General features: G+C 39.1%; 1 protein-coding gene and 1 long non-coding RNA gene across 11 annotated transcripts in view; one reads left to right on the forward strand and one right to left on the reverse strand.

The window, feature by feature from the left end:
• The first annotated feature begins 805 nt into the window (after positions 1-805).
• Positions 806-3,913, forward strand: LOC307012189. Its single transcript, XR_013800583.1, has 3 exons — positions 806-1,362; positions 2,591-2,689; positions 3,833-3,913. It is a non-coding gene; the product is annotated as an uncharacterized lncRNA (long non-coding RNA).
• A 471-nt stretch (positions 3,914-4,384) lies between these two features.
• The window catches only part of elavl4 (ELAV like neuron-specific RNA binding protein 4), a 78,122-nt gene continuing 58,431 nt past the window's right edge, over positions 4,385-24,075 (reverse strand). For 5 of the 10 annotated variants that reach the window (XM_079638578.1, XM_079638575.1, XM_079638580.1 and 2 more), the window contains 4 exons: positions 21,164-21,317; positions 14,576-14,801; positions 10,799-10,837; positions 4,385-8,374 (listed from right to left, as the gene is read on the reverse strand). In XM_079638578.1, the coding sequence (XP_079494704.1) occupies positions 8,047-8,374; positions 10,799-10,837; positions 14,576-14,801; positions 21,164-21,317 (747 nt within the window). In that variant the 3' untranslated portion in view covers positions 4,385-8,046. Of the gene's footprint in view, positions 8,375-10,798; positions 10,838-14,575; positions 14,802-16,146; positions 16,243-21,163; positions 21,318-24,075 lie in introns of all 10 variants that reach the window. The other 5 variants (XM_079638571.1, XM_079638574.1, XM_079638573.1 and 2 more) reach the window with 2 other exon arrangements.

Genomic DNA, 24,075 nt, shown 5'->3' on the forward strand with positions numbered 1-24,075 from the left:
CCTATTTAACAAACGAATGAAATTAATACACTGCTTGTAAACTGGAGATACCAGTACATTTCATTTGTATTAGGTACATCAGTACCGTAAAATATTTCAAAAAGTGGTGGGAACAATATCGACCCTGGCAAAAAGTGGTGGGAACATGTCCCTCCCGCAAATTACACCTATGCGTAAAACTATTATTTTAAACCTTCATTCTGACCCTCTATCTGAAATGATAATTTTTGAAGGGGCGCCTCCTTTAAGGCTTGTCACTAAACATCCACTGTTATGATTGGCTAACGTCATTGCATAGGAAACAGTATCAACGCCACTCACTAATGCACGTGTGTTAATAAAGTGTTTTGATAACATTATCCATATTAAACTTTCATTTACAGACAAAGCATTATGAAATCGTTTACTTACGATTTGCGATGTAGCTGCTGTTAGATCAAATACTGCTGACTGCTTCATCCGTCAACAAATGTTTCTTTGCAAACTCTCCATTGTTTACAAAACAATCTGCTGTCAAATTCTCTGAACAAACATATAATCCTCCGACAGCATCCAGGACGCCATTAAAAATAAACCATCCACTTGTTCCTGATGCTGCTGAAATCTGTACAGAGACTCAAACAAGCTGCTTATACAGGACGCTTCAAAGCAAACGTTCCTTTATGCTTCTATTTACTATTCCACTTGTCCTCCTGTCAGCAGACTCAAGCTCGTGGAGTAAAGTGAACGGGCATCTAGATACTGTATCTAGTGTAGTCAGGGTCAGTGATTCTTCAAATAGAACTGTTCTATTTGCTTTTGACGGGACACTTGCTTCCAGTGGGCGGGGCCTGTGGTGCGATGATATAAAACTATTCGTCTACTATTAAAATTACGTTTTTTTTAGTTTTTTTTTTAGAGAAAGAGTCATAATGGAGAGTGAAAGAGTACAAAGTTTATAAAACCGAGAACAAATGTTTTGTGTGTGTGTTTGAGAGAGAAAGATAGATAAGTATAGGCTAAGTTTGGTGATGGTGGGCCACCTGGTCGGAGGCTGAAGAATGGAGCGAGTGGAGCAGACCTATGCCGTCTGTCTCCTAATAAACAGGCAGCAGATCCTGGGCCCCGGCCAGAGGGGAGTCCTGCCACCCAAACTGCCATCTCTCCCTCACCCCAGAGCCTAGCAGGGAGGCCAACGGCCACACGCCGGCTGACAGAAAGACAGAGAGAGCAAAGCCAGCGGGCCATATGTGTCTGGTTGTGAGAGGAACTCAAACCACAGACTGTCCAACACAGAAATGCAGCAGCTGCCCAGCTCTTCCTCATGGCAGAATTAATGGAGTGCTCAGCACTTGAGAGGGGTGAGAAAGTCACAACTAAACGGTAAGTTGCCTTTGTGATGGATATGTGTAAAAGGTATTTTTCTTTCATTGAATGTACTGTACATTGTAGTTCAATTAACTTTTTTATTATAGTAAATTAATCGGACTATTTAATCACATAATATTTGTCTCTTTTGATATATTCAGCTGTGCAATGGCAGCTCTCTTTTCTGCTAATTCCAAAGTCTATAATGATTGTTGCACATTTTATGCCTTGTTTTTTTTACACAGATATATTATATGGTGTATTTTGTATTTTGTCTCATGCTGGAGAAAATAAATAAATAAATAAAACTAAGAAAAGTTTATATAAAAATATATAAAGTTTAAAAAAAAAACTACAAAGTATGAGCAATAAAGTCGCAGCTGTGGTATTTTAAGATGTTAAGTTGCAATTTACTTTTTAATTTATTTTATTCTGAGGAAATGGCAAATAAATATTGTGTGAAATGTTTATTTAATTTGTGCCCACTCTGTGCTATATTATATTATACATTTGTAATAAAAAATATATGAAGCAAATACATTTATACACCAAAATATCCAAGCAAGTGGCATTTATTTAAAATATATATACATCGCACAAGCACGCTTTTTCCGAAGGAATAGTGGGAACTGCATCATTTGTTTGCAAATGCCACTTAATTTGATATTTTTTGTTAAAAAAAAGTGTCCAAAATATATTAGTATTATATTAGTACCTTTCTACAATCTTTATATATTTGGCACTGACTGATGTATGAAGGACACCTGCTCTACAAGTGTGTTCAATTTAAGAGAGATCTGTGTAGCTGTTGAATGCATTCATGTTCTGTTTCATGGTGAATGACGCGACTCCTCGTCTTTAAGCAAATGTATGTCAGATTGTGAGAGAGTTTGCATTGCATAACATGCAAATTTGTCACATATGGCATCAAGCCAGATGTTTGTGGAAAATGTCACTCAAACGCGGATGTGTGCATTACTCGTCTGCCATAGCAGATACCTCACAAGGTAAGGAAGTTATCGGCCCCATCAGTTACATTCAGTATCAGGTGCCTCAGATCTCCAGCCTTTGTTTGGAGACTGTGGGTAGTAGAGGAATTTTTAAAGAGGAGGCCGGATGACTCATGATGCCGATTCTCTTCTTTCATGGGGCTTTTGCCTCATTAAATCCTTAACGGTGTGAAGAGAATTGGAACGACCGGATGGCTTTATCACACCCTCGCCTCGTCCCTTTCGCCCTTCAGCTCAGCATCAAGCCCTGCCCACCCCAAGGACATAGACCACCATTAAGCCCTGCCCACCCCAACGCCACAAGCCACAAACCGAGCCCAACCATCCATATGGTGAGTAAGAGCACCCACATCCATACTAATGGACTTTAATGAATCCTGCGCCACATTTTAACATAATAAATGCCCCAGCAGGCAAGCTACTTAAAAAGTGTTGTTTGTTGAATCTGGCTGTACTTTTTGTTTCAAGGGTGATGATTGATATAAATATGTTTGCATACTTTTAGTTAAGCCGTGTGTCCACCAAAGCGTTTTTTCACGCGGCTGGCTTTATTTTTCTATTGTTGTCAATGGGAACGCCGCGTTTTTAGAACGCCAGGAGCGTAACGAGGCGCTGAGCGAGTATTTAACGCTCAAGTGCTGAGCGCTCGGCGTTTTTTACAGGTCGCCGAGAGTTGAAGAATGTTCAACTTTAGGTAAAACGCAGCGCTCATCACTGTCACTTTTTAGCCAACCGTCCAATCACAGTGGAGGAGGGGCGGGACTAATACCACACGGACCAACGGATATTCTGTATCATAGCAACGATGCGTCTCAACTGAAAAAAAAACTGCGCTGCCAAAACGCTCTCAAGCGCCCGCAGCTCGGCGTTTTCAGCAGAGCGCCTAGCGTTTTCAGGTGGCTAAAAACGCTTTGGTGGACACACGGCCTTAGTAAACAAACGTCAAGCCTCCACGCCATTAGGCGTCAGTACAAAGTCCAAAATCGATAGGACGAAGAACCACATGAAGAAAACTTGAGTGCATCTTTAAGTGTTCTTCCACGTTGGTTCAAACATCTGTTTGCTTATCTGTCGATAAGGACTTTAAAACCTTTATACTTGACATCTTTAACTTTCCAACTTTGTGAAGCCATCATCCAAAGTTTTCTAGTTAAAAATGACATTTGCATTGCAATCAATTTCTTTGGTTTTCAGTTCATTTTAATGCGGAGTTCGAATTGTAATACTGCATATTTTCTGCTACCTGAATTCAAATTAAATTCCTTGGTTTCTGTTATTTTCTGCTTTTTTGGACATTTTATTTTGTCCTTATAGAGTTATACTGTGTTGTTAGTTTGTATTGAGTTTGTCATTATATTATTTTGCTTGTTCTGTTTAGATATACTTTCAGATGTACTTTGAAATCATGTCTTGAGCATGAGCTGAAAGAATTATATAACACTATTTATTATTATCTTCTTAATACCAGGACACAGGAGAAAACAGCTTTTTCGAGAAGACTAATGGCTGGAGTCTTCCTCTCACGTGAGTGCACATCTTTTTAATAAATCGTTCTTATAATTATATAATAAAATGTCATATCATCATGTGCATGGTTTTTGAAGCAGAGATGCTTGTAGTATTTGAAAGAGAGAAAGCTAATTCTCCAGGAAGGACATAGGGGGCGCTGTGCTCTCATGTCTCACTACATCACATCTGTCTGTTTTGTTTTACTGCCTGCGAGAGGATATGCTTAATGTAATAACCTACTGGAAGTTTCCGTGCCTCTTTCTGAATTTCAACTTTTGTGCGAGTAATAACGCTGGCATTCACGCTCATTGCGATAACTGATCAAGCTCTTATCAAAAAGCTGCAGCTCAAGTGACATTTGGTGCCTTCAGGTTCTTGAGAAAATGAAACTTCCTGCGTTCATTTCAAATATTACGGCAGCAAGTCGGTATTTGTTAAATCACCTTGTGTTACGTGAGGAGCTAACCTCTTTTCTTTTCTTTTTTTAACATGACATGGCAGCACACAGCTTTCAACACCTTATTTTATTGTCCCAACATTCAAAAGTACAAATAATTCAAACACAACAGTTTTATGAAAAAGAAAAAAACATTTACAGCAAGTATTTTTTTCCATATTTTGTTTCCAGTTTCAGAAATGACCTAAACTAGCAAGGATAACATGAAGTCATTCATCGCAGTAATTTGATTCATAATAAGAATAAGGATAATGAGAATAATATTAATCATAGTAACAATAATCAATAATCGATAGATAAGTAATAACATAAGTAGGAGAGACCAGCTTGGTCCGGTGAACTTTTTTTTTTCTTTTTTTTCATCTTTTTTTGTCTTTAAAGATTTATAGATTTTTCAGATAGTAAACAAACACATTTCAGGAGAAAATGAATTATGACAAGAGCCTTGTTCCTCACTTTGCCTTCCCTCCTACACTACTGGCTGATGGGTTCCTATTGGCAGGCTGCCACTATAAGGCGCTACAGGGGGAGAGACACTGCGATATGTGCACGCACTATAGAGGCACGGCCCCGCGTTTCCAACACCCCCGCAAACTCTCACGCGTCCTAGACGCTCTCCCGTGCAGTCATCCACGCTCAGACACGCGGAGGGTGGTGGCATTAACCAAAAGAGGAGGACGTAATGCAGGAAATTTGTTCGTACATCAGAACAACATTCTACTGGGGTCGTTGCATAATTCAAACTCCCAGCCGTAGCGGGGTTTGAGAAGGGCCGTGCCGCCGCCCCCTTAGAGACGGAGCAGAGGAGGATGGATGGCATTAAAGGTGGAGGAATGTAAGACTGCTCATGAACGTGACTTTGTTTTTTTGTTCTCCAGCATTCACACCGGTCTTAACAAGAGCCGAGCTCTCCATTCAGGAAGTTTACCTCTCAAAATAGACTATATCTTAGAAAATATATAACAGGTGTCATCTATCAAATATTATCTGCTATAGCTATTTTTGTTCAACCAGTACAATCAGAGTCAATGCTTTTTTTGTTTTTTTGTTTTTTGTTTTTTTGGAGTATCAATGTGGTTTAAATGAAGGTTACAGTTCAGATGAGTCGATGAATCATACTAAAACAATGGACACATATCACTCAATCAAATTAGGGCAGCAAAGCCTGACATGAACATTGTCGAGATCCATGAGAAACTACATTTCAGACCCACATTTTGCATAAAGTTTAATCACAAAGCAACGGTAGTGTGTGGAGGGAGGGCGGGAAGTGGCTTTTAAAACTACACAAACTTATCACAGGTTATATTGAACCAGAACAACTGTTATAACATTCTATTAAGACTAAACTTTATTGAAAAAGATTTAAAGATTTATGTTTAACAAGACAAGAAAAAAGCAATAGCAAATTGAACTATCGGCTAGGTTATGCATAGCGAGTAACTGTTTCTATTAATAAGGGAAGAGCCTCACCAACCCTCTTGAAATTTTTTTCGTTTTTGACTTTTAAATTTTTTATATTGTAATTTTGATATATTGGTACAAAGCACAAACGTACTAAAATTTCTCAGTGCACAGGACTAATGGAAGAGCGTCTCCCCTAGTCGTTTGTTCCCTTTAGCTCAGAAAGACCCCCCCCCCCCTCCCTGTACCAGAATCACGCAAAAACACAGACAACATAAGAAAGGAACAAGTAAATAAATAAATAATCGAGATAAATAAATAATTTAATCAATGAGACAATCAATCAATCGATCAATAAATAAATACAGATTTTTCTCAAGAAGCTTTTTGTTCGATTTCTTTTGCTGCGGCGGTAAATCAAATAAATCGATCCAATTTTTCAGTACTTTTTTTGCGTTTTTTTCTTTATCTTCACAAGCGACATGACAACATATTAAACAGGATTCCTCACAAGTTTTTCTAAGTAACTGAACCATCACTTCATAAAGTTTTCATATGAAAAAAGACAATCCCAAACGAAAAACAGTGACAACTCAGATAGATATAGATATTGGAACAGAAAATGTTGACTATATATCATCTATTTGTACACAACAAAGAAAGACACAGTCGTAATAGATCCTTTGAGGAAACGAATACTAGACTAACAGAACTAGCTAATTATCGCTGAATTTCGACAAACGCTGTACACTCAGCAAATAACCTAGAAGGAAGCAAGCCAAAGGAACGACGTCGTCAAGGCCCGAATTTGTTTATCTGGGGTTTCTCCAGACCATACGCCGGCCAACAACGACAAATTCGAAAGAATAAACGCCAACGAAAGAAGAAAAACAGCAGCTTAATATAATGCCAACATCGAAGTTTTCTTTTTTTTCTCTCTAAACAACACGAAGAACAACAAAGTTGGATATTTAAGATATGTGAACCATGTAATATAGCACCTACTGTTGATCGCTAAAGGAAGTACATCTCGAATGCGATATCACGAAATCATAGCGAATTAAACATAACCATGTATATGTCGTCCGAATGGAGAAAGAAGTGTGTGTATCTTTATTACTTATATCCCAAAGACGGATGGTCTAAAGTAAATGAGTGGACGATGGGTGGCCTTGCTTTGGGCTCTTGACTGTGAAGATGTGGTCGGCCTGGGAAGACCCCTCTCCCTCTCCTATTGGGTATCGCTGTTGAATAATTACTGCTATGAAAAATTACCTGCCTGAATTTGCATCCCTTGATAAATTCTTCCATCTACAAAATTCTTCCATCGCCAATCCGGTTCTCCCCGAAAAACAAACAACCTTGGATCCTAAAAAGTACCACGGCAGAACGAACAAGACAAGGTGGCACCTGACCCCTCCCCCCGTCCCTAATTAGCCAGTCAAAATATTTTTCTCTTTTTTCAAATCCAGATTCTTGTAAAAATTCTTCAATAATTATTTTAATCATTATTTATAAAAATAGATCTTCTTTCTCTTTATTTTTTCATTTTTTCTAAACGCATTTTCAAGCAAAGAGACTTTCTCTTTGGCAACAGTGTGTGTGTAGTTTTTTTTTTTGACGCAACGTGTCATCAGGAGCGCTAGCCCATCCCTTCCCTCGCCCCTTCCCCCTGAATCCCCTGTGAGGACAGACGTGTGTTTTGTTTGCAGTACAAAACCAAAACTATGCTAGAAACATCTTCTGCATTAGAGAAAAGGGATGGCCTCATCCCTGTCAATTCATTGGGGTTCTCTAACAATTTACACCAAAACAAATGAATGAATGATCACCGATTTTTTTTCTTCTTCTTTTTTTAAAAAGAGCCCCCTCCCGTTCTCTTACCAGGGAGGTGTTTTTCTAACGACAGTGGATCCGGATTTAAAAAAGAAAGAAAAAATCCTGAATCGACACCAAGAGAGTTCGATCTAAAGAAGGACATTTTCTTCTTCAAAATAAGGGCGGTCTGGTTTTGCTACTGTTTACAGAGAAAAAAAAAAGAAAAAAGTAAAGACAACCACGAGAACTCAAAAAGATATACAACAGAATCCCTGTACCACTTCCAGGGTCTCCAAATAATGAATATTCTCAATTTGTCATTTTGTAATACTTAGGCAACATTGGCTTATAGGTCCAAAGTTATATTATAAGCCATATCCAGTTCTTTTTTTGTGGGTTTGTTGGTTGGGTGTGTTCCTGTTTTGAGTAGCTGAGTGGGCAGAGGTGGGTTTTTAGTATTAGAGGAGCTGTAAGGAGCTACACAAGTGATGAGAGGGGAGTTCAGGACTTGTGGGTCTTGTTGGTCTTGAAAGACACTTGCAAGACACGGTCACCCAACCGATACCCATTCAGACTGGCGATGGCCATGGCCGCTTCGTCGTAGTTTGTCATGGTGACGAAACCGAACCCCTTGCACTTGTTGGTGTTGAAGTCGCGGATCACCTTGACGTTGTTGACGGCACCGAACGGTCCGAAGAGCTGCCACAGGACGCTCTCGTCCGAGTCCGGGGACAGGTTGTAGACGAAGATGCACCAGCCCGTTCCTGTGTGACCGGGGATATTCATCCCTACTAGACTGGTCATGCTATCGATGGTGATGGGGGAGAACCTGCAGGACAAGAGATAGAGAGTGAGGAAGATGCGTAAGTCACGCTGCCACTAGCCAAACTTCAAACTGATTCTTCAAGGGTTACGCTAGCAATTTTAGTGCCACATATTTTCAATCTATCACTTTGGAGTCTAAATATCGGCTCCTCTTTTTTTTTTTTTAGGCGGAAGGCAACCAGAGAGGTTTTTGAATGCAGACTGAATAGGCTGCGCTCCGGTGCCGGCTGCGGGGGGGGGGCACGCAAAAGTGTCACGCGCACGGGCTCCAGGATGCAGAGCTATTCCTGCGCGGATCTATTGGGGAACTAAATTACAGGAACTCTGCACATTAATACCTTCGAAATTCATCAGAGATTTCACATGCAACCGAGTAAATCTGCTCTCATTCTCCTTGTAATCTTTCCATTCTTCCTTTTTTTTCCCCTCCCGCATGATACAGAGATTTGAATGCTCAGTTGATTTCACTTAATTGCCTTTCCGCTTTAAGGAAATTTCCACTTTAAATAAAAGGTAAATTGGATAAAAGGTTCATTTTGTGTGCCACCTCTCAAGGAATGACTATAGGCATTATTGGGTGTGCTTTAATTGAGATTTCCGCTTTGCTGCCGCCGCTGCCGTCGTCTTCGAATCCGAAAGGTTTGGGGAGGGGGATAGGAAGCTGCCAGCGAGCAGAAAATGGAAGCGGTGCTTTTCAGCCAGCTAGCACGGGGGAACAGAGTGTATTCCACCCACACCCTCTGCCGCTCCGCAGTGTGTGACTGTGATCGATAGCACTGCACGGACTACAGGGCCGGCCAATTCCCTGCTTCTTGTTCTGCCAAGAATTACTCAGACGTTTCATCTGCGTTTTAGCCTGTTCGTCCTGGCAGAGTCAATACATCTGTCTCCCTCTTTCGCTTTTGTGTCCTGTCGCTTGCGTCTCATTATGTTAATGAAGAGTATAATGGTAAGTCGGCTCACTTTGCACCGTGTGACAAGCAACCATCTCATGACTTCAATTACGCTGGTATTTCTGTGTAAATAATGAATCCGGTGCCATTATTCATCGAATGTAGCTTCATGGTAATTTGGATGCCAGTCATCTGCGGGCAAGCGGGTGAGGGTCGGACTAGCGTATTGCTGACACAAAGGTGTCTGGTGACTACTAGGGCAGGGCCGAGCGCTGTCTGTTGGTCGAACTAAGGCGAACAGTTGGATGAGGAGTTGCATAGCAACAAGCGACTGACCTAGAGCCATCCCACCCTTCCAAGCTGCCCACCTTCACCTAGTGATGCTCACTTCTTCAGACTGGGCTTTGTTCGTTAATTACCTTCTACAGCAAGCTATGTGAGCACGACGCCTCCCCTAAATTTTCCCTCTCTCTCTCGAGGCAGACGGGCTTATTTGACAGCTGATCGCACCGAGTGTAAATAAAAAGGAATCTTTCGTCTCGACATTTGTTTTGAAAGATGCGGTTGCCTCTTTTGCATATCCTGTTTTATTGTTGTACTTCCTGTTACTTGTCAGATTATTTTTTTTAAAGCATGTTTTCTTTTTTAAAACAATCGTTAGAATGATTCATTCTGATCAGCCAGCGCTGAAACACAACAGTCTTTTCTAGAAAGAGAAGAAATCTAGTAAATACGGAGCCTTTAGTCTTTACAGAGAGCTATCTTTTTAAAAGAAAGAAAGAAAGAAACTTGCACAATGCACAACCTTTCATGCTACTCCCTCCATCTTAGCCTTAAGTCTTTGGTGTTCGAGGGACATCAAAGTGTTTCAATAGATACTAAAATATGCAACAAAATGTCATAAGCACTAAAACATGTTCAAAAGAAGCCTTTTCACTACATCCACAGCAGCACAAAGCAAAAAGAACATGAGCAAACCCAACTGATCAGAGGCTCCTAAACCTGCAGTGAAACACTACATTTCCTGCAGGGATCCAGGTGAGCTGTCACCCCCTCCGTCTCGCTCTGGACCAGCTCAATCCAACAATTAAAACAAAGAAGTAAGACGAGAAATATAAGAGCCTTCTATCTCTCATTAGACTTAATGCATTGGGAATATACATAATTTTGTCCAATTGTTGGCAGTGTGTAACCCTGAGCTGGACGGAGGTACGGCTTCAGCCCCTGAATCCTGTGGGAGCCACGCCTCAAAACAGGAGCTACACACAATAAAACACAAAATACCAAAACGGAACTCATAAAAAATTCATGATCAAACACTACAAATTATAAAAGATACTTACACTTACTTTTAAGGGCTACTGACTGGTAGATTGAAATCAAAAATAAAAAAGGAGGTAAAGCAAAAGAACTAAAGGGAAAGGAAAAACCTTGAACTGAACTGAATGCATGTGATTTTCAAAAAGAAGGGAAAAAACAGGATAGAAATCATACTGTCAACATGGACATCTGGCATTCGGTGAAGTTTTAATTACCTCTTAACGCCATAGGCCATATTAAGCAAATTGTCCAGCCTGTAAAGAGAAGGAGGGTTCTGGGGTTAATGCCAGGCAGATGGTTGACTCACTCAGTGGAACTAATGCTACATCCCTGCCTCACTGAAGGAAGACGCCCATCTAGCGATGGGCCATTACACTGTGCTGCCCCATCAGGCATCTCACAGAGTCAATCATACATCCAAAGAGCAGCAGACTTGCAGCAGCACTAATGCTAACAGGAGGCCACTTGAATGCCCACCCATTTAGGAGTGCTGTTTAGTTTAACAGTGCTGCAGTCACTATATTAGTACTGAAATATTAGTCACTACATCATTTATTTGTATTGTATACTGCATCATAACGTATACAAAATGTCATAGGTTGACTTGCATGCACTACTTAAGAACAATGAAGATTTTTTTTTTTAACAATGTGGGGAGGGGGGCTGAATTATAATAAATGATTTTTAATGTACTGCCACTTATTTGTGTGTGTGTATATTTTGTAATATAATATAGGAATGATATGAACTTAATGCTTTGGGTATATATTAAATGTTTTGTTTTTCTTGGCAGCAAATAATCCGGAGCTGGACTGAGGTACAGCTTCAGCCCCTGAATCTGGTGGAAGCTACACCTCAAAAACAGGAGCGTAAATTTATTCAGGTAAAGTGGGCCATATATTATTGTTTTTCATTTCACTCTCACTTACTCACTCACACTCACTCACTCACTCACTCACTCACTCACTCACTCACTCACTCACTCACTCACTCACTCACTCATTCACTCACTCTCGTTGGGTTTTCATGTTTTATGGGGACACACATTTTCCAAAAAACATCACTTTGTATGATTTATAAGCTGTTTTCCTCATTAGGACTAAAACAATGTGGGATGGGGGTTGAATTATAATGATAATATTTGTTCTAATTATATATTATATTTAGTTATATATTACAACTAAACATAATTGTAATATAGAAATTTGTACTTTTCTAAATATGTTTAAATGACTTTTATCATTGGAAAAAATTTCTATATTTTGATTCTATATTGCAATGCTGTAATATATTTTTATAGTGACATTTAAAGAATGATTTAGAGGAATATGAGCAAATTGAAAGCAAAACTCAAAAGAGAAATTAATCAATCATACAAACATATATTAAAAATGATATATTAAAAATGAATCTTAGTGTCAAAACACGTGCAGATAATATGCTAGTGTTATGGATGAAATTGGTCTGGGGCCATCTTTCAGCGATCTGAATACTTTAATATAAAATGACATTTCAATGAAGTTGGAGGCAGGATGTAATGCCGCATTAACTGGGAGTGCCCTTTTTTTCCTCTTGCTGTCACTTTCTTTTGCGGTCTCTCTATTAGCCCCAGTGACCCACCGGGCCGGTATATTACGTTTTCCTTCCCCGTCAGTCATTCTCATTTTGGGCTCCTGTCTGTTTGGCTACTCTGCGACCTCCGTCCCTCACTCGGCTCGGCCCCGTCTCATTTCCTATTAAAGCTGTAGCAAGATGGCTGGCAAGGCTAATTACTGCTTTCTCACATTTCAAACTGAAGTTCTCCAGACAAACACACACGTACACATGCTCCCCCTCCTTTCCCCGTGGTGGGTCAACAGTTGGTGACTCTGCCTTCTGTGAACTTGGAGAAAAAAAACGCAGCCAAACTAAAGGGAGGACATTCAGTGTATCGAGTCATTAAGATGCCAATTAGCCAATTAGGGAGGCAGGTTGCTTTGTGGGTAAATGAGTTAATTGGAGAGAGAGGGCTCTGAGGTGCAAGAGCAGGCGATGTGTTAGATATATGCAGGAGTGTCTCAACCCTGCTCGGTCCGTCCTACAGCTTTTCACACTTCCTCTCCAAACACACACACAACACAATGAAGCCTTTGTAAGGCCGACTAATACATGCAAATGGGACTCATCCTTTTCAGATCTCTTCAATAATAAGTGCTTGTGATGTATAAAGAATTCATTTCTGATTTCTGTCATCAGTATTGCTGTGTAGTGCTAATTGCTTGATGAGTGCTGTTTGTCTAAACAAAGGATCTCTTGCTTTATAGCAAACATCACACTGACAGTTCATGCCTCTAGAGGAGATAGATTGTAACTCATACAAAGTATTTTATATTTGTGATAAAATTGAATTTTTTGAATATTTCTCATGAGCTTTGCAGCTTAACTTCATCTTCCATTCATATCATTGTGAACATGCGTGAACGTAAAAGTTTGGTATTTAACTTTTTGGTGAACTCTGACCTGCAAATTTGTATAGTGAAAATGTGTTTGACCAAAATAAGCTATAAACGTCTCAAATTAAAAACGTACTATAAATAACACCACAGGCACAGTTTAACTGTAAAAACGGAGTTGTGAAAAATATGATACACCAGTGTTTTGCCAGATGAGAAGTTTATCATTTTACTTTTTTAATTAATTGTATAACTGTATCATATATCTCTTTTAATTTCTTTTATAACCGTTATAATTTTCCTTGCTTTTATTATGTGATTATTTTAATTCCTTTCTGTAAAGCACTTTGAATTGCCATAGTGTATGAAATGTGCTATATAAATAAACTTGCCTTGCCTTACTATAAAAAATACTAATGTATGCCAAGCTGGTTTGAATTTTTTGTAAAAAAATTGTTTAGATAATTTTACATTTCAAATGTATTATGTATTCTATTATTTTATTGATTTACTCTAGTTTGGGGTCAGTACAATTTTATGTTTAGAAAGAAGTCTCTTATGCTCACCATGGTTCAGTTTGTTTGATCACAAACACATACAAACAGTAATATGGTAAAATAGTATTACAATTAAAATAACTAAGTTTGGATGTTAAGTCTAGTGTGATGCACCTATAAACAGTGGTTGCAAAACACATGTTGTAGATTGCATTGAAAAAACTAGTTTATGTAACCATACTATAGCTTACTACCTAGATATGTGTCAATCTGCATCTATTTTTGGAAAAAAAATATATTTTTGTCCCAAAAACACAAGTAGTGTTTTGCATATGCAAACTTTTAAGTTTCAGTAAGCTAAATGGCTAAAGCTAACACTATTGATACTACATTCAATGTCAGCTTGATTGTGAGTTAATATGCGCTGCTTTTAAGCAGTAAACTTTCACTGCAAGATGGCCTCATCTGTTTTGGCAGGCTTCACCAGCTCGAAGCTCATAAGACGTGACTCATAGTTAATGTGAATTAGCCTCTGAGGAAAGGAGATCTTAAGCAAAGACCTAGCAAGTCAACGGCTGGATCAAAAGGTGTTGTTATTGTTGCCTGTGACTAACTATATGTGTAGTGAGGAGGTACGGCAGAGAAAATTTACTTCACATCGCCTTTAAAAAGGTTGAGAAGCGCTGCCCAAAGCTGTAAAGGTGTTAGCTGCCAGAGTGAAGTTATTGCTGGCCTGCTGAACTGAAATGAAAGGAACAGATGTGAAATGAAAGAAGGGGAGGGATGGCATGGCAGATGAGAAAAAGAAATCAGAGGGACATTGTGAACGACAGAACCCCACTGTCTCTTATCAGTCCTTTGCTTCTGTTTCTTTTCTGAATTTCATTTTGTTTCTGCAGATTTTTTGGAGCAGCTATTCCTCGGTGGTGACGTGACACATACAACTTCAGCTCTACAGGTAACAGTTTTATAATCCAGACACCTATTTTGCTTTTCTGTTCCACCAATTTTGAAAGAAAGTTACGAAAGATACAGATTGTTATTGCAGGCTGACTGTATTTACCTGAACCTCTGCGCTTGGTGGTGGAGGGGTCCTGGGTAGCGCCGGTTGGGGGATTGGTACAGCTGCGACAGTAACGCCTGGCTGGTCTTCTGGCTGGGGTTGTTGGCAAACTTCACCGTAATGGGCTCGGCGGCACCTGAAGGCTTCTGTCCATTCAGACCCTTGATGGCTTCCTCCGCTTCTATCCTCTTATCAAAGCGAATAAAGCCCACACCCCGCGAGCCACCTGTGGGGCCAGCACACCAGAAACAACACACCATACGTTTACTGGCTTTATCCGGCCTGCAACAGCAACATAAATCTAGATTTTGTTTCATAAAAAAAAAAGGATGTACATTTATAACACTATCTTGTTACAGTACATTATAAACTACAGAAAACTAGTTAATGCTGCTGTGACAGTGTTTATAATACAATGGCAGAAGGTGTGATGGCAAATCTGACTCTCTCTCTCTCTCTCTCTCTCTCTCTCTCTCTCTCTCTCTCTCTCTTCTCTTTTGGAAAGTTCTAAAAAAGTCATCGTTTTCTTTTGCTTCTGGAACAAATAGCAATGCAAAAAGAAAAAAAAAATAGTTAGTTCCGTTAATCACAATAGAAGTCGTCAATTCCGCTTCTGAGAACCCCGGAAATGTGACGTACACAAATGCACACACTTTCTGACTCGCACACCTTAGTTCAGAATGATTCGTTTCTATATTTAGAGACTGTCATTTGTCGACGGCGAATCATTTTCAGAGATACGCAGCCTGTGTGACGGATCCCATTGCTGGTGTCACATTATGCAAATGAGGCGAGATGGAACAGGGTGATTCTATTGGCCGGCCAGCATTCCAGTGCTGTCAGGCAGACGTGTAATTTGTTTTCTTTTCTTCATGAGAGGATGACGATATTGTGTGGAGAGGCTGTCGCCCGCTGGTGTGGAAATTGAGCGTGTGTGTGCGACGGCCTCACGCTGTGTGGTTTGCGCCAGCTGACGGCCACACGCCGCCTCATGGTATGCGGCTTGTCCGCGACATTTCCATGGTTTCCAAGGCGATGGTTTTGACCGCTACCTGAAAGTAACATTTAAAAGAGCCTGGCTTACTGGGAGGTCTTTTGTTGGGTTGGTTTTTAATGAGACGATCCTTCTGCTCTGGGGAGGTGCGTGTGGAGACGACTTGCCAAGAGGGCAATTTGCATAATACAATGAACACGTATTTGTGTGTGTCTGCGCTCTGCTTTCTATATTGTCAGTTCGTTCTCCTCTCACTCTCTCAGCTGTCACCCGCTAGTATTGATGTTTTCTGTTGGGCTGCCTGATTGTCTATTCAAATCAGTGTCTTTTGATACGTTCCATTCTGCAAACAAATATTTGCACACAATCTTTTCAATGCAGTGAGCTTTCATTCAGACTGCGGCTGCATTACTCTCTTTCCCTCGCAGCATGAGTCATTCCTGACAGCTTTTCACTTTTCCCTCTCCCTTCCAAAAACCTACTCTCTTTAATTAGACCGTCAGAAGTAAAGGCTTGAGGAAGGAAAAGCATGCATTATTCCAGAGAGTTTAGGATGCACGGTTAGCTTCGTGCTCACCGTGGAGTGATGTTGAGGTCAAAGCAGAATCCTTCGAAAGTGGAGCAGACAGAGGAAACTGGGAATGACACCTCCTCTCTCTGTTCCTCTCACTGTCTAGAAGATATTTGACATGCAACAGCTCAAGTATCTAAAAATACAAGAGATTACACATTCCGTTTCATGAAATTTTGATCCAAAACTAGACGACTTTTTGTTTCTGTCTGTCAGTTTAATTGTGCAGGAATGAACGGATGGATCTGACATAAACTATATGCTATCCGTGCTTTTGCTTGTTTAGATTGTACACAAACACCGTCTGAGACCGAAAGTGGGAAGAGGCAGGCATCAACACATCCTGTCTATACTATAATGCCTTAAATGCTTTTGAAGGCAGCAGAGATTTATCTTTCACATATCTCACAACGCGCGGTTTGACGGTTGGTGGAATAAATAAAAACGACAGTGATTTTTATTTTATTTTATAAATGCAATTTAGTTTTTTCAGCATATGCCTACTTTTCTTCCTAGAAATAAGTATTGTGGTCACTAGCTTTAAAGCTTTAAAAATTTGTTTTAGCTTATTAGATGTGATGTTATGGTGACTTGGTGAAATCGTCATGCACGAATCACTGCCTGTCATTGCCATACACAAAACCAGAGGTTAAAGGTCAAGCCCTTCCAGACCTATTATATGGCTATATTTGAAAAATAATTCAAGCATACTACTTTATTTCTGGAGTATATACAATGCACAGTATGTCAATTTTCTGTATGCTTGGAATACCCTAATGATTTATCAAAATATGCAGTACAGTGCATGGAGTACTGTATCCCACAATGCAATGGTGTCTTGACTTCCATTGCATCACGATGAATTATCCAGAAGTAATTAAAGAAAATATAATTTCTATACAAAATTTGAATAAGACATTTAAAGTAACTATATCATTTCCATGCTGGACACCAATCACACACAATGTAATGAGGTTATGCAACCACAAAGTAGCATGTTGGAATGTTTATCATTAAATGACAAACACCTGCTATCTTGGCCAGGTCTCTCTTGAAAAAGAGATTCTATATCTCAATGAGACTAATCTGGTTAAATAAAAGTTAAAAAAATAAAATAAAACCATGCCTACTATTTCATTATAGTAATTCATTATATTTAATAAATTAACTTTTATGGGCAAGCACCCTATTCATCCACCACGAATACTTATTTTCCAAGAAGACAGTACATTACACATTTTGAATTTATTTCAGTTGCAATTCATGCAATTCTTCCTGTTACTCCAATTAAAATTTCTGTCTGATGTGGCACATTCAATTTAAATTCCAACTCATTCATTGAAAGGGAGCCAATTCTTAAATTCAGTATTTTGCACAACTCTGCGCAACATTATGAATGATGGGACTGATGGCTATTAAACGGCAAATTAATGTTGTAAATGTAATGTTGTCCCTTTGTCCTCTGTAAGTCTGTTTTGTATCATACCTTAAAAAACAGTGCAGGGCCGTAGGGCAGGTAATCTGCAGTATGATTCAATCCAGAGGGTTTCAGCACTGTGCTCTAACACAACTATAATGAAATCGTGATGGGATCTCGGTTTCCTCGGGTAGAAATAGTGCTGACCAATGTCATTCAGGCTGCAAACAGCTGACGATCTATCAGATGCCTGCAGAATCGCTAAAATTGCGGGTCGAGAAAATAAAATAGCAATTTAACAGTTAAAAAATGCAAATGGGAGCCTTAATGTTGTCTGTGCTTAACTTTTTTTCTCTTTTTCTTTCGCTTCTCTGACATTACCATAATGAGCCTGCAGCCGTTTCTATAACAGGCTGCCTAAACAAAGCGAGCGGCCGGGCTAAAACCGGAGACACTGGCACTGCTAGCTCCTTTTTAGCGCTTATCATGAACCGAACAGAGTTACAGCTACAATGTGCCGGTTAACAGCACTATTCTACCCAGTAATCAGTCCTACCTTACGTAACTTTCTACCTGTACTTATCTCAGCTCAGCACACATGAAGCCGGCTGAGTTTAATAATAACCGTGACACACAGAGCGAGCGCACAAGAAACAGTGGCAGGAGACCGCTATAGCCGGCCTGACAAAGCGCTTTCCACTGCACGCCCACTGTTCTGGTCCTCGACACTTACTGCGATACAGGAGAGAGAGAGAGAGAGAGAGAGAGAGAGAGAGAGAGTCCTCTGGGGAAAAAGAGAAAGCTCAGAAAAGCTTGGCTGTTAATGAAAGCCTTCTCTCCTCTGTCTGAACATAAGCACCTCTCCGTTGTCTCTCATTCTTTCACTTTTAAGTGGTTGTGCCAACTATATGGAACATTTATTAAACTAGTGCGCTAAATATATTATGAGGGAAAAAAAGCGTACACCTCTTGCCGTAGCCTCTGCCTAATCAGAGAAAGGAGAGCAGCATCCTCGTTTTATGTAACTTTTAGTTGCTGCCGCTACAGATGGTGTTTGAAAAGGCTCAGTAAAGGAAGTCTTTGAAGACTCTCTCAGCACTTTGCCTGTTTCTGCCGGCTCACGGCTATAAATCCATCTGTTTGTCCTTGTGTAATTAGAGGCCAAGGCAGCGGTGTCATGGCATGCTTTGCGATGTCTGGTGGAGCATCTCAATTCATTGTATACATCACAGATCCTTTGTGTTCTACAGGCCTTGATTTGGAAAGTGGTCGTGCAACGCCGGCTCAAATGCACATGGACGTCGTGCTTCTAACCGTTCCTTACATCATGCTATTGCTAATGGTATTCAAGTCATGGGAAAATATCAATGAGCGTGAAAAGAAAAGGAGACGGAAGAGGAGAAAGCGTAGCATTTTAAAAGTGGGATTTCCACAAGTAGCTCAGTCAAGGCAGTCGTTTTTCACTTAAGAGGCGCAGCTTGTAGGAGCCGCCGTTTTGGATCAATTGTATTTGCTCACATTGATGGGACATGTATTGACTGCTAGGCAAGGCTCTGCGGAGCCCCTCTGAATATTTGACTATTGATCAAAAATCCAAACCTATCATACTTCACTTAGGTTACATGCTACTCATGGCATGGATTCAGTCAAATGCTCAGAAGCTTTTTCAAATCCTTGTAATTTAGTCACGTTTTACCAATAAACTGAAAACAAACAGACACACCCTAGGGAACAAGTTATATAAACAAGACATGCGGGTAGAGGACTTCCACAGCAATACATTATCCTCTCTGTGAGGGCGAACAGAGAAAATGCTTCCCTAATTGTTACCAATAAACTTTTGACAAGGATGTATGATGTATTATTATTTCAGAAAGGCAAAGCCACTGTTAGTTTACCATGCCATATGTGTTTGTTTTTATTAATGACTTTCAGTGTTATTTCACGATATTGTATTTTTCTTGATACTGAGAGGAATATGACAGAATTAGATTTGCCTTAAAAAGCATGTGGCAGATGTTGACTTGCTTTTTGAAAATGTGTGTGCATGAACAATGTTTATTATATATATATATATAAAGCGCAAGTAGGCATAACAGTAACAACTCTTGGTTTATTTCAAGTCGGACAAGACAAAAAGTAAAGCGTTTGTCATAATTGAGCCATTAATTCAATAACTGGCATGACTTAATTTAGTTTTAGAGTAGTTTTAGCCTACGCTGTGATTCATTTTTGATGCATTTAAAATAATTGTCTCATAAGATTTATTCATTCGCCATGCTGTAAATGCGTGGTTTGACAAGAAACGTGTTTAGAGAACCATTTTTTTATATTTCACTAGTATGAAATCAATATTTTGCAATTCTGTGTGGTGATGCTAATGTGGGGCAGTGCTGCTGTTGTATGCACCACTAATGGCTTGCATTGATGTTTCAATGATTGTACTTTTAGATTCTGTCCGAAAAACGGTGGCCCAAGTAACCGGTGAGTTAATCTGAATTGTCAACATTCATGTGAGATTTAATGAAACTATTAACTGCTTTTGAGTAACAATCCCTTTTTGACTTCAACACTTATTGACAAATGCAGAATCCCTATTTGGCTTTCAAGGCTTTTCAGAAGGATTTTAATATTTGCTAATGTCTCTTTATGGCAGCCCTCCGATCAGTAGCTTCAAAAAAAAAAAAAAAAAAATCCTTGTTTCTTAATCACTAGCAACTCCAGTTTAATTAATCATTAAGCTCCCTCATGCGGACCCTTTTCTCCCGGGGAGCCTTCATAGGGCACGAGGAAGGATCTGTGTCAAGGGAGGAAGGCCTCTGTGTGTGTGTGTGTGCGCGCATGTGGCCATGCAGCATTCCTCAGCAGTTCTTCCGAAAGGGTTCTGCACCACTAGAACGTGGAGTACATTTTCCTGTGGCTTATGCGATATTGTTTGCATGGAAAGTGCCGATATGAATTATGCAGTTGGAAAAATATTGAATGTGTAAGAAATTCAGCTCCATGACCATTTATATCCAAGTTGATTTATTCATGATGCTGGAGGAAGGATAGGCCAAGGAGATGGCTGGATGCTTTAAAATACACTCATCAGTCATTCCATGTCATTCGATCATTCTTAAGATTAGGATGCTTGGTCATGATCAAATGCAAACAACCAACCAACCAACCTGCACATAAATGTACACAGAAGACGGCTACATAATTGAGTTTTTTGGTGTAGTTTCAGTAAGTACATGTTAAGTGCATTTACATGCACTTTAGAAGTTCTATTTCAGTCGGACTGAAGCAAAAAGTCTGATTTTTAAATGTCATGTTAATGCTAAAATTGCACTAGTCTATTTTTTGTGTGAATTCAGACTAGATAATGGCACCTTAGTCTGGTTTATTCTAGCATGGCCTTATATAATATAGAGCCAACAAATTACTCAAAGTAATGCAGAATTCCTTATATTTTGGCTTTATTTGTACTGAATGCATTCAAGAGGCTTCAAAAATAAAATCTTATAGTAGATTGTGGGATTGTTTTATGTGATTTCAAGAGGTTTTTTGTTTGTTTGTTTGTTTGCATGCTACAGGGTGAGAGAAAAGCGGTCCCACTGATACCTGTGACCTGGTCGACGAGAATGCGGGAGGTGATTATCCGTCCATACTGAGAGAAAAGCTGTTCCAGCTCCTTCTGGGTCATGGTTTTGGGCAGCCCACTCACGTACAGATTGGCGTCACGGATAGAAGCCGAGCTGGGCCGTGCATACGACACCTGTAAGACAAAAAACACTTTAAGAATTCATGGCAGTTATGGAACTATATTGGTTTATGCGGTCATTTGAACTCCACTTCCATATATGCTTGTTGAACATTTAATTTCACTTTTACTTTTGGAGGATATCTGTTTAGCCAACAATTTATAGCCAACATCTTGCATTGGCAATATGCAGCATTCAGATGCCAGAGGTCATCTGTGCACCTGCTCTGTCTCACACTGTGTTGGTGGTCTGGATTCTTCCATTGACCTGGAGCAGCTAGAGACTTCAGAAAGATAATGCCCCAAAATCCTCCACTTAAGAACAAAGGAGAATCCTTTCGACTTATAATATTTTGAAAAGGAACAACTTGCTGCAAGGGATTCTCTAGGATCCATACTAATTCACAGATAAGGGATATACACATAACATCCAAGGAGCTTTGCAAATGTCTCAAAGGAGGAATGAAAATGAAAATTCAATATTAATGTGCACCACCTCTAACCACGCCGTTTCTGAAGAGAAACAATGTACCCAAGAAATACACTCAAAGTGCAATGGTTGAAGTTCATGAACCCTTTAAACTACAGGCATAATTGTGGTCTATTTTGAAAGAAGTTTTGATGGAGTTTGCTGTCCAAAACTCAGTCATAAATAAGAACTAAAAGAAATATAGAATATTTTTTACAGCCTAAAAATATTCATATCTCTCTCTCTCTCTCTCTCTCTCTCTCTCTCTCTCTCTCACAAATTAATTCATGTTTATACAACTTGAAAAAAAAGTGAATATATATAGAAACACTTGCATTAATAAATGCAGTTGGTATCATGAAAAAAACATTTACAGCATTACCTATGTTAATGTATACTGTAGGACCTTATTGTAAAGTGTTACCAAATCTAGAAACACAATGGTGTCATAACCACATGTGACCATGTTATATTTCTGAGGATAGCTCTTAACCTTTCAAAAAGACTGAAATAACAAGTTACCAATATCAACAGTAAATCAAAAATATTCAAGCATAGATTTAATTAAACATAATTGGACAGTTTCAGTTTCTTCTCTACAGTTGTAGATTGTTTTAGAATAAGGTTCATAACCTCACTTAGAGCATACAGCAGTGAATGATAAAGGCTAATTTGTTTTCAGAAAACACACATGATGGAAGAGCTTGTGTGTGTGTGTGTGTGTGTGTGGGAGAGAGAGAGAGAGAGAGAGAGAGAGAGAAGGCTGGCTGTCATCTGTGCTGAATAACACTTTGGAACCTTCTGTTTGTGCCTGGAGTGAGAGCCAATCCATCTATAGCTCTCTCTCACCCTCGCATTCCTCACACGCTCTAATATCAGCGCGCTGCGCTTACTAGCACCTTGGACAGCGCTCTTTCCTCCATACTCTCTCCATCTATCGCTCACACACTCACACGGCACATTCTCACCTCTCTCGACTTGTCAAACTCGGCAGCACCTTGGACAGAGTCTGTCACACTCTAAAACACACAGTGCTTGTTTTCAACTTCACATCTCAGTCTCTCTTTATTCTGACTCACATAATACAGTTTTCACCCATTGCACTCTCTCAATCAAATCAAGGCGTTGGCAAATGTAATATACCATAACGCCACTGAGCTTTGCACAAATGTACAGGGATAGTTAGATTTTTTTTAAAGCAATCCTTGTGGAAAAAAACTTCAGTGTTGTGGCTCATCCTGGATTATCTTGAATGATAATTATTTCTAAAAGGATAGTTCTCCCTAAAATTATTTACTCACAGAATATCATAGTAAAACTTTCATAGTTTCATATTTGCTTTCATACAAATATAATTTATTATTATTGAAGTGATTCAATGAAAAGATCCAAGAATTTGTACCTCAAGATTTTCAGCACATAATTATTTAAATGTCAGTTTGTTCATGACACAAAGCTGTCATATGTCTTTAGAAGACTTTAAATATCGTGTGATTTATTCTGTTGCTAAATTGCTTAGTTTTCAAATACATGTATTTCATGCATGGATATCTTCCTAAATTTGAAATGAGAATCATTTATAATAATAAAAAAAATAACAAAAGAGATGCTTCAAGGTCTCTCAGCAGTTTTCCTCCACAATATAACTCTTATAAATTAACGTTTGAAAGCAACAAAATCCATAAAGCCATAAATATTAGTATTTTAATTTGACTAGTATTTTATAATTTTATTAAATACTCTTTTTTTATTTTGCAGTACAACAGTAGTGTTGCAATTGTAATTTATTTATTTATTGATTCAATTTGTATAATATAAATAATAATAAAATTATTATTATAAAATATTATTTTGAATAACAACTATTCTTATGGAGAAAAAAAGCTTTTCTTTTCCCCTTCCTCCTTAGCTGATTGCATGTCTAAGTCAATACATATGTCATATGGATTATTTTATGATACTTTTTTAAAGCGTCATTTAAACTGTATTGGAACAAGTAGTTCTTTCTTCAAAATGTCTCCTTTTGTGTTCCACTGAAGAAAGTCATAAGGGTTGAATCGACATGCGGGTGAGAAAATGATGACAAAATGTTCATGTTTAGATGAACAAATCTATTAACAGACTGAATTTTCTTGTTGATTTTTTGTCTGTCTTCGCTCTTTCCCGCTACAGTTCAGTTTTAATCCAAGATAGGGAGATGTTTCTATCTCCCTGCCCTTTTAATGCTCACGTCAATTTAATCTGTTCCCATTAATGGTTGAAGCAGCCTTTCCATCTCATATTTTCATTAGTTCTGACATTTGG

This window comes from Phoxinus phoxinus, assembly GCF_949152265.1.
Source record: "Phoxinus phoxinus genome assembly, chromosome: 15".
NCBI lineage: Eukaryota > Metazoa > Chordata > Actinopteri > Cypriniformes > Leuciscidae > Phoxinus > Phoxinus phoxinus.